Genomic DNA, 12,333 nt, shown 5'->3' with positions numbered 1-12,333 from the left:
TTAGAGTCTACAAATTGTATATTCTCATTTCTAGTTAATTCTGGGAAATGATCAGGATCACTTATATCAAAAACCTTAGGATTTTTACGAGAAGGTTCTACTGATACATTCCTCAAACAATTACAGGATTTATTCACAAGTAATTCATTAAGTTTTTCATATTGAGACCTTAATTGCACTATTTTCTCTTTCAAACTTTCAAATTCCCTTAGTAATACTCTCTTCAGATCATTCAGTTTATTTTCAAAAATTTTCTCCAAAGAATCTTCAAAATTTGACTTTTCAAAATCTCCAAAGTTAGCATTTTAATGAGATATTTCAGAAACCCTGTCACCCTGTACACAATTATTACATAAAAATTCAGATAACTGAACGGAACTACTGTCCATTTTCGAATATGATTCAACGCATGCAAAATGACACTTTATTAAGCAAGTATTACATTTGATGGACTTTTGTCTACCATAAATGGGCTGACTACAAAAAGGACAATTCTCGCCAGTAGGTGCCATAATATATTGTCTATTGAGTAGGTTATATATTCACATGCATATATACAAGACAATTCTACACATTACTGGCCCTAATGTGAGAACTAAAATAAATTAAAATGAACAACATTACACAAAGTTACACAATATTCACAAAAATTCGCTTCTCGACCTGCATTAGGATCTAAAAAAGAAAAGACCACACGACTCAGCCTACAAAGTGAGATGTATATAGAGAAAAGAGAGTAGTTCCCTTTCAGCCACTGGGAGCCCTTCTGCGACACACTTCCCACCATAAAGGTTGAAAGGCCAACTTACTGCCCACAGTGTTACCAGCCCAACCACGAGGAGGCAGGGACAGTCACTCATAGATGGAAATTGGCCAGAAAAGAAAGGAAGACCTTAAAGAAATGAGCGATCACGGGGCAATATAATAATAATAATAATAATAATAATAATAATAATAATAATAATAATAATAATAATAATAATAATTATTATTATTATTATTATTATTATTATTATTATTATTATTATTATTATTATTATTATTATTATTATTATTATTATTATTAGGTCAATTTTAGGTGAGATTTTAACTATATATCAAAATCAGTATAAGCACTAATGATAATTCCGGATTCTGTACAACTATAAAACTAAATATTATACCAAATTAGTAAAAGTTTGATATTCAAGTATATGTCTTGTCTCAAGTCAAATCCTAATCTTATTTTATCTTTTCTTGACAGAAATCATCATTAACAGAGAACTGGCCCAGTTCGTGCAGCCGTGGTTCCAGCACAGGGGAGTCTTCAATGAGATACATAGTCTACAAGCAACCTCTTTCCCTAGATCGTTTCTTTCTCCACGATGTCAGTCCTCAGGAAAGTGCCACATGTCGACTGGATTTCGCCTTTGTACTAATCAGTCTCAACAGGTTCCAGCAGATTGTGGCCGTCCACACGTTTCAAGCTCCCTCAGATCAAGTTAAGGTATTTTTTGCATTACTATCCTTTTTAAAATTTATTTTAAGAAATCTAATGAATTTTTAAATTCATTTTTTTTACTTCTTTTTTGCTATTTTAAATCGATCATTGGTCATTTCTAAACTGACAGGTATATGTAGATTACATATATTTCCAAACTATAGTACATCTCACTTTGGATAATATTACAGACAAAAATCTCCAATTGAAATGAGCTTAGCTCAACTCAGAGCCACCCTAGAAAACTTGAGCTAAGCACACTGTCAAATTTAAAATTCTGACATGAACGCGCTCAGCTGAAAATCATTTTACATTATACTTACGCTTATCATCGAGGAAATTACAAATAAATTTAGGTCTTAAACAGTAATGATAAAACCTATATAAAGAGAAATTAAACTAGCCTCTTTTTCCAATTGGTGAACCAGAACCTCAACTGCGAAACATTCAAGTACCAAAATAAATAAATAATATATTACCAGTAAAAAAGGTAATGTTAGTTATGGAGATAAATAAGTATATCGAAATATCTAAAAATTATTCAGAAGCTAAATGTTCTCACCTCTATCAATGATTTCTGCGCAATATGGAAGAAGTAAATTTGTATGTGCTTAGTGCATTTGACATTATATGTAAATTTATATATTTGTGCTATTTTCTAGATCAGTGGTTCCCAACTTTTGTTGACTGACGACACACTTTATTGAACATCCGCGACATTCTGACACATTTTTTTGATTTTTTTTAATTAATAATATACATTGTAATAGTTTAAGTCTATAAGTCCCTATAAAGTAGTTATTCTATGTAATACTAAGAATTGTTGTTGCCGCTAGAGGTATTGACTTATACAGTCTGTCTTAAAATTAATTTTAACTAATTCTTAAGTGCTTCATGGTTTTTGAACCTATGAAGATACAGGGGTTGGAATCCTTGCTTCTGTTTCGAGCAGAGTTCCGGAACGCATAGTTTCATATCTAGAACTTGACTGTCACTGTTCTGAATATGATTGAATACAAATGGTCTCATAGGTGAACCCGAATTGGATATTTAAGCGTTGTCTCATAGCCTCACTCCTACATATACTTAGTTTTGGGAGGCCTCGGTTCGTTCTCCGACAATGTCTCATTCAACCAGATCGCAAATTTATAAATTTATTGAAAGCATAGGAACTCAAAGTCCGCTGGCCAACATTCGTCTGTTGAAGCCCAGCAAAATGATTGAAGACAAAAATATCAATACTCCAACAGGTCATTGAACTTGACACGCATATAATTTACTTCTTACCTTGGATGCCTAACCGATGGCTAAGAAATCGAACCCAAAGAGATTATGGAATTACTCTGATATTTCTTGCAGCTAAAATTCTGCTCCGAATACTGAACAAACGGTTGTATGGAAGAACAAACGAAAAAGTTGAGAAGGAACAATTTGGGTTCAGGAGAGGTAAGGGCATAAGAGATGCAATTGGATTATTAAGGGTGATCGGTAAAAGGTTTATAGAAAAAGAGAAAGAGATGTGTGTTGTATTTAATGATCTAGAAAAGACTTTTGACCGTGTGTATTGGGAATTGCTGTTGGGAGTTCTAAAGAAGATTGGGTTGGAATGGAAAGATCGAAGACTCATAATAAACTTAGATATGAAAGAACAAGCAAGTTTTAGTATAGGGAAGGAACTGACAGAGGAAATTGCAATTGAAAGAGCAGTTCGACAAGGATACTGTCTCTCGACAACATTATTTAATAGCTATTTAGAAGAGATAGTGAAAAAGAGCGTACATGATGAAGACGGCATTTCATTAGGAGGTAGAATGGTTAGATGTATAAGATTTGCAGACGATATGGCATTTGTTGCAGAATCTGAAAAGAAAATCAATAGGATGTTAGAAAACTGAAAGAAGAGCTTTGAAGAATATGGGATAAAATAAATGTTAAAAAGACAAAAGCCATGGTGATTGGAACGAAGCGGTCTGTGTCAAATACAAAAGTGGGAGAGGAGAAAATAGAACAAGTGAATAGTTTTCGATATGTGGGTAGTATTATTAGTAATGACATGAAGTGCGAACATGAAATAAAAGCAAGGATAGGAATGGCGAAAGAAGCCTTTAGGAGGAAGAAAAGTCTGTTTTGTTGGACCTTGAATAAAGAGTTGAGAACATGACTTATAAAATGCTTCGTGTGGAGTGTTGTACTGTATGGGGCGGAAACGTGGACATTACGTAAAGGTGATGAAAATCGACTGGAAGCCTTCGAAATGTGGGTGTGGAGAAGAATGGAAAGAATTAGCTGGGTCGAGCGGAAGACGAATGAGAGGGTGTTAGAAATGGTGGGGGATAAAAGAACACTTTTAGATATTATTGAGAAGAGGGAGAGAAACTGGTTGGGACATTGCCTGAGTAAAAATTTATCATGAAGGACGTGCTAGAGGCTATGGATGGTAGGAAAGAGAGAGGGCGAGGGCGAAGGAGGTTACAATTAATGGACGATATAAGAACAGAAAGATCATCCGTAAAAACAAATTGGTTAGCGGAAGACCGTGGAGCATGGAAGCTTCTCAGCTGCTGCAAGTGACCTGTCAATAAGGGCAGAATACCTATGATGATGATTGGATGCCAATAGCGTCCCATAAGATCTTTCTTACACTAGCATGCGCATGCAAATAACATTATATTCACACATATAGTTAAGATATTTACGTGAAAAAAATATTAGCAGGGCGAATATGTGTCAAACCATTGAAAAATTATTTACATTTTCCTATAAGATCTTTTCCAACATCATTATTATTATTATTATTATTATTATTATTATTATTATTATTATTATTATTATTATTATTATTATTATTATTATTATTATTATTATTATTATTATTGTTGTTGTTATTAAAGCATATAGAAATAATAATAATAACAATAATAATAATAATAATAATAATAATAATAATAATAATAATAATAATAATAATAATAATAATAATAATAATAATAATAATAATAATGAATCTTTAATATTATAAATTTTCTATAGAATAAAAATTGCACTCTACATTATTAATTTTATATGTTACTAACATCAATTACCCGCTTCGTTGGGTTAAATTAAGAAAAAATAGTGATATGTTTCGTTAGTCAGTCACTTTTTACTATTACTAAAGTGCTCCTTGATATTGGTCATTTTCGATGATTTTTATATATCCCCTCTCCTCCCCATGCTGTGAGCCACGGCATCAGAAGTGTCACTGTTCATCTCAGCGACCTCAAAAACGATAGACTCGACACTAATATCGGTCATTTTCGATCATTTGTAAATCTCTTTCCCCTCCTTTAAGCTACATCGTCAAAGTGATATGACAAAACTCATCTCATGTTCGAACTTCATCTACGTTGAAAATTAGATCGAGATCGGTCCGGTGGTTCAAGAGTTATTAAATTTTACTTATTTTTATATATTTCCCTTTCCTACTTCCTCCCCTAAATTCTATCGTAAAAGTGAATAGATTAGTATCATCCCAGGCCCGAACCTCATCTATGTTGAAAATTTGATCGAGATCGCTCAGGTGGCTCAAGAGTAAAGTCACATAGACAGTCATTTTTTTTTTACATATATCTCCCCGTCCCCCTCCCCTACGTTGCACCGTCAAAGTTAAATGATAAATATTATCCCAAGCCCGAAGGTCATCTACGTTGAAAATTTGATCGAGATCGGTTGGGTGGTTCAAGAGTTATTCATTTTTATTTATTTTTATAAATTTATCACCCTGATATTTATTTTTATATATCTGTTCCCTTCTTTCCCCCTCCATAAGGTCTATCGTCAAAGTGATATGATAATAACCAACCCAAGTCCGAACTTCATCCTTATTGACAATTTGATTAAGATCGGTCCTGTGGTTAAAGCGTGATGAAGTCACAAATGCAGTCATTTTTATTTTTATTCTTTTTACATATATCTCCCCCCTTCCCCTAACCCTAGGTTACACAGTAAAAGTGAAATGAAGAAAACACCCCAAGCTTGAATCTTATCTATGTTAAAAGTTTGATCGAGATCGGTTGGGCGGTTCAAGAGTTATTCATTTTTATTTATTTTTATAAATTTATCACCTCCCCTCGCCCTCTCCTAATGTCTACAGTTAAAGTGATATGACAAAATCTACCTCGTATCTGAACCTCATCTATGTTGAAAATTTGGTTAAGATCGGTCGGATAGTTTAAACGAGATGAAGTCACAAAGACAGTCACTTTTATTTTTACTTTTTTGACATATATCTCTCCCCTCCCCCTCCCCTTCGTTGCACTGTAAAAGTGAAATGAAGGAAACATTCCAGGCCCGAACCTTACCTATGTTGAACGTTTGATCGAGATCGGTCGTGTGGTTCAAGAGTTATTAAGTTTTATTCATTTTCATATATTTCCCCTTCCCCTCCACTAAGATATACTCTCAAAATGAAATGATTAAAAACTCCCCAGGTTTGAACTTCATATATGTTGAAAATGTGATTGAGATCGATCGGGTGGTTCAAAAGTAATTAATTCACGAACATAGTCACTTTTATTTTTATATTTATTGATTTTTGTATATCTCCCCCTCCACTCTCTCCCCTACGTTGCTCCGTCAAAGTGAAATGACAAAAATCATCCCAGTCACGAATCTCATCTACATTTTGATCAAGATCGGTCGAGTGGTTCAAGAGTTATTAAGTTTTATTTTTTTTTCTACGTCCCCCTCCTCCCCCTACCCTAAGCTGTACCGTCAAAGTAAATAGCTAAAAGCACTCCCAGGCCAGAACCGCATGTACGTTGAAAATTTGATCGATATCGGTCGGGCGGTTCAAGAGATTAAGAATCACAAACATAGTCACTTTCAATTTTATAATATAAATTATTACTTATGAACATCCAGATAGATATGGACCTACATTTGCTAGCTTCTTTCTTTATAGATGTGCCCCTACATTGAATATGCGAGTGAGACACTTATACAACGAGTTTCGAGACGCGAACAAAACGCGTTAGCAAGTAACATCACATGTTATAGAGTAATACTTAGCTCTGCGTTCTTATGGAATAATATATAGGATCCTTTCTCACAATATATGGCTTATCATAAAAATTCCACTCAATTACAGCACTAGGAGACAGTAAAAAATAGCATGATCAATGATTTGTAATCGATTGAGTGTTCATGTCACTGTTCGGGCTTCCATTTATCTGTAACCGTCCTGAGTTCGTGGTCCATGTTCGGGCAGCTATTTATTTGTAACCGCCTGTAGTTCTGATCTGATCGCTGTCCTCGGCTCGTGGTATTACCAATAAGTATACTCCTGATACTTTAACTTACCTGGACAGGACGACGAAGACCTCTCCAAGAAAGGTTACAAACTGTTTCCCACAAAGCTCGTCGGTCTCAATAATGAGATGAGCATTAGGCGCCGAGAGGTTCGGATGTCTCGTCTCGAAAACCTCACGGACGATCAGACGGTCATCCGGACCATAACGCACACAAATATCACTCATACAAACAACGAAAACACACTGGATTAATTGACACTATACTTATTTATTAGAACACTATTTTGGAAAAAAAAATAACGAAGAGAAATGAATACAACACTGGACACTAATAAATTTTGCCGCTGAAATTACGTTTTGCCCTATTCGGGAAATATAGCCCTTTCTATATATATATGATTATAATTCAGGTATCACTAGAAACACTTTGCTCACACCATTAACACACTTGGGGGATTCGCACTGGGGAAAAGTTGTCTGGATCGTCCCACGATGAACCCAATTGTTACGCTGAACAGTCCTGCAGCGTAAAAGTAAATCTTGAGTAAATAAACGAAAAGAAGGTCTTCACAGTTGAATTCTGATATTGGAGGGCGCGTATATAACGTTTTAAACGCACAAGGTCTGAGGACCTGGGATTTCACTGATTGGGGCTAGCCGTAAGTAATCGTCCTTCATCGGCTAAATAGCTTGTGCCCCTTAACACAACTTATGTTTGAAGTTCAACGCGAGATGCGTGGTTGCATCTTCCAGACCTGGAGTCAAACTCCCTGAGCATTCAAGCTCAAGCTACGGGTTGCAATGGTCAACAGAAAAGTGTTGGCAGTTCATTTCAAAAATCACTCGGTTAACTCACCTGTATGCACATACAAACAGAATACGGAAAACAATTTATGTTAATTTTAGTCAACTGCCTATAATGCACTAGACACGGCGATAACACTGGCGTGAGAAAGTACAGATAACGGGCTACGAAAATTGTGAGGCTGGTGCCACTTTGGCTACTGGAACATCTGGTCAGCCCGTATTTCTCTAACCTATTATAATGTTTCCATAAGCGATTAAAGAAAGCACTTAATTCAGTTCCCAATAACTATAGAATATATACTGTGTATATAATGAGTCAGGGAGAAACACTGAAATGGTTAGTCACTAACTGAAATGTTCTCAGCAAAAGCAACGTTTTAAATATATATATGAAAAAATGATGAAAGACTTCTTTGTCCAATTATGTGGGAAAGAAGCAATTCCCACCAAAGAAAGAACTTATGTGCGTTGCAGAATAAAGTACAAATCGAAAATAATAATCACTGTCTTCACGGAATATACAGGGCGTCCACAAAAAATACTTCTATAACCTGGTGGCGGTTATAGATTGGTGTCCGGAAGGGAACGACCTGTTAAGTGCACACGTAGACAGGTTGAGAACCCTTGGCCGTCTGACGAAGTATGAATAAAATTAGGTTTTTCACCTGAAAATTTAAAATAAGTTAGTTGGCAACACTGTCATATGGTGTGAGACTTACGTGTATAAACGATGAATGGTTTTTCACCTGAAAAAGGGCTATTTAAAATAGTTAAATAACTTGTCCACTCACTACAACATGATGAGGTTCTTGCATGAGCAATGTCCAATCCAAATGTTCCATAAAGTAATAAGATCCTCTTGAACAATTGGTGCAGTTGGGTTTCCTTATCTTCCGTTTCTTCACATATTGAAACCATGCTGTCTTCCTGTGTGAGTATCCTCCATGGTTCTCCAACGATGAATTGATGAGGGGAGTTGATAAGGGGTGAAGGGGATTTTTTTTTTTTTTTTTTTTTTTTTAACACTGGTGTGAGAAACGAAGTACGGTTACAACACCTGTATGATAACTTTTTTTTTTTTTTTTTTTTTAAGTTCGCAGAAAGCGTTTATAGGGCTATTAAAATTCTTACCTTTTTTTTTTTTAATACAAATACTTTTCGTAAAATGTTTAAGTGTTCCGTTTCGATCACTTTATTTTGTGTAATATGAAATAAATATACACACACGATAACTATTTATGAAAACATCGACTTGAAGAATTATCAAATATCTCAATAAAAATTAGTAAATATACTGATATCTGTATTTAAAATATCAAAATGTGAATGAATAAGCAAATAGCAAAACATGTTAAAGGTACTAAAATATTAAAATTATTGTTAAAGTTTCGATATCACTCTAATATATTTGAAAAATATGAAAATCGTTGAAAAAGTAAAATGAATGGAAATGTAAACACATGATAAACTGACAATATATAAACAAAATAAGATTTTCACCTGTATGTCCTTTTTTTTTTTTTTTTTTAACTGTGCCTCGTGTTGTTTGGCAGAAAAGAACGAAAAATCGTTTTTCAAAAATAAAAAGAAATAAACTTAAGTGTCAAAATTGACGTTCATAGTAATTCCAAGAAATAAGCATGATTCTGCATATCAAAGAAAAGATCGTGATTTCGTTGACATGTATGAAGAAAATTTGGCACGCCATAAGATCAAATGCCATCTGCTCGTCGTGAAAATCGAGACTTTAATTCAATAATGCTCAATATAACAAATGGCTTCATTCTGAAACAAAGTTATTATTAGCGTAGGCCTAGAATAATGGTTGTTGTTCACTTCCAAAAACGTAAACATTGTAGGGTTACCAGAACATATGGGTATTATCTGCAAAAGAACTTATTAATGCAGCGTTGAAAACTATACGGTGTTGATCCAAGTTTCTCAAAGGTCTGAATCAAGGAAGTTGACTCGCTAGTCCAAACATTCCTGAAAATAAATGGTCATTATGCCATGAATTGACCAAAAGCATAGGTGGGAAAAATGTGTAATACTACACGTACTTACACACACAATATGCCATCGACATCTGCGAGGCAAAAAAACTAGAAACGTGGAAAGGCCTGCAACCATAGGCACTTACAAAATGTTTCTGCACAAAACTGAAATATAAACATTTATATTCAGTAAAATACGCGTATGTTCCCTGGAACATAACATACGTCTTCCACCTAGAAAAAATGTGTAAACACACAAAATACAAATGCTCTCGTAGCATCGTAAAGATATGTCTCTATAAGACAAAATACATGAGACCTATTAAAAGAAAAACATGAGATACAAACAAGAATATAGTCAACGACATTACAACTCTCTGGTTGGTCTGAAACATCAAGATAAAATTCCCTACAAAACAGCTATAACAAGCTTCCTTAGGCATCTTCGCTACAAATATTCAAAATGGTCTTATTAACATATTAAAATTCAAAGTCATCGAGCATAGGAAATAATTAACAAAATAATTGTCAAAAATCGTTATGGCTTCACGCTGTTAAAAAAATAAGTTTATTATTCGGGATCTATATCGAATTAGAATAGTTTCTAGGACATACTGGCACTAAAATACACTTTTCTCAAAATAAATAGAAAACATTACAACACATTAGCATACAAATCCACTTAATAGAATTACTGTTCATAAACATTAAAATATTCACTGAAATGTTACTAGACATCAAAATATACTCAAAAAATCTAACCTAAGAATACGCATAGTTAGTTACGGGTTACTATAAAGGAAGAAGAGAAATGAAAAACTATATTTTGCGATTGATGGCGAAAATACAGTTAGCTATGGAATATCCAATGGATTAGCCACATCCATTTTTGCAACAGATCTGCAATTCCAGGAAAAATTGCCTCCCTGAAAAAAAAAATATTTATATTTATCCCCATAAAATATCCTACCCGAAGAAGTTTCCCTACGGTCGTTCAGTGGTCTAGAGAAGACGAAAAAAATGTTAATTAGAAATTACAAGAAAATATAGAAGTTAAACATATTTCCGCATATATATTAATATGAGGGGAAAAACGACCGTTCACCATCAGAATATCTGTTCATATAGTTCCTTCTAAAATAAAAAGATTACTGCTTCCGTTCGGAGAATTATACTATTCACACGACATTCCTACACACACTATTAGCTAGCAAGGAAATGTCTGTTTCACTCGGGGTTCGAATTCTGACGCTCTATTTTCGGTACTTTCTACTCTCTGGGCGAGCTCTACCATATCACGTCTAATTTCTTTTATGTTCTTATCTATTGCCCGTATTTCGGCGCGACATTCTGCGTTAGATTCATTTTTTACCTTCATATTGTAATCTATCAGTTTCGCCTCTTCATATACCATTTTAATGTCTTTACCTTGCCTTTCTACGCGTTCAGAAATTTCCTCAATACGGTCATGCATCTCATCTAATTTATCGATTGTGTCTATATGTAAACTAACGCAGCGTTCCTTATTAGCCTGACACACATCTCGGGCTGATTCCAACTGCCCTTGGAGGGATTGTGTGTAATCGTGCAAGCCTCCTAAATGATTCTGAATTTTACAAACTTTTGTTTCTATTTGTTCTACACGATGGTATGTTTCTTCAGTCTGTTGCCTAACTTCGACGCTGGTCTGTGTGGCGAGTTCGATTGCCTGTTTAGTACTATGACTGACTTCGTGAAGCTGGTCATGAATTTTAAGTGTGATGCCATCGTATTTTTGTTCGAGAATTTCGTTCCTTCGTTTACTTTCGGCCTCCACATTCCTAATACTTTGTTCTAATCTTTGGTTGTTTTCGCGACATTCCCTTTGTACAGCGTCTAACTTCTGACCTAACTCACTCTTTAGTTCTTTTTCTAATCTAGCTAGGTTTTCTTTATTTTCCTTTTTTAAATCTTCAATATTCTCTTTATTTCTATCTACTTTTTGTTCTAATCTATCTAGGTTTTCCTTATTTTCAGCACGAGTTTCTTTATTTCCCTGTTCTAACCTAGCGAAATTCTCTTTAAATTGAGCAAAATTCTTTTCAAGAAATGAATTCATCTTAGTAATCATATCTACTTCCTGTGCCATCTTGGACAAAGATAAAACTTAAAACATATGATTAAGATAAAATATACTATCACAAAACAGTATGATTAAAATCACCTGAAAGAGAAGTTTTTTTTTTTTTTCAGATTACTGGTACTAAGCTGAAAGAGAAATGATATATTAAAATATTAATCTTATATGTATATTCGAGCACCAACGGTCTCGATTCGGGTCGGTAGTTCGGGCGTCATTTATTTGTAATCGATTGAGTGTTCATGTCACTGTTCGGGCTTCCATTTATCTGTAACCGTCCTGAGTTCGTGGTCCATGTTCGGGCAGCTATTTATTTGTAACCGCCTGTAGTTCTGATCTGATCGCTGTCCTCGGCTCGTGGTATTACCAATAAGTATACTCCTGATACTTTAACTTACCTGGACAGGACGACGAAGACCTCTCCAAGAAAGGTTACAAACTGTTTCCCACAAAGCTCGTCGGTCTCAATAATGAGATGAGCATTAGGCGCCGAGAGGTTCGGATGTCTCGTCTCGAAAACCTCACGGACGATCAGACGGTCATCCGGACCATAACGCACACAAATATCACTCATACAAACAACGAAAACACACTGGATTAATTGACACTATACTTATTTATTAGAACACTATTTTGGAAAAA

General features: G+C 34.7%; 1 protein-coding gene across 3 annotated transcripts in view; it reads left to right on the top strand.

Annotated features, from left to right (window-relative positions):
• The window catches only part of LOC145688508 (uncharacterized), a 906,862-nt gene that overhangs the window by 884,081 nt on the left and 10,448 nt on the right, over nt 1-12,333 (top strand). For all 3 annotated transcript variants that reach the window (XM_081762852.1, XM_081762851.1, XM_081762850.1), the window contains one exon: nt 1,244-1,486. In XM_081762852.1, coding sequence (XP_081618978.1) covers nt 1,244-1,486 — 243 coding nt within the window. The remainder of the gene's footprint in view (nt 1-1,243; nt 1,487-12,333) is intronic.

Source organism: Thermobia domestica, chromosome 6 (assembly GCF_964235325.1).
Source record: "Thermobia domestica chromosome 6, izTheDome1.hap1.1, whole genome shotgun sequence".
NCBI lineage: Eukaryota > Metazoa > Arthropoda > Insecta > Zygentoma > Lepismatidae > Thermobia > Thermobia domestica.
Note: the sequence above shows the minus strand (reverse complement) of the source record. Positions and strands in the feature narration are given on the sequence as shown.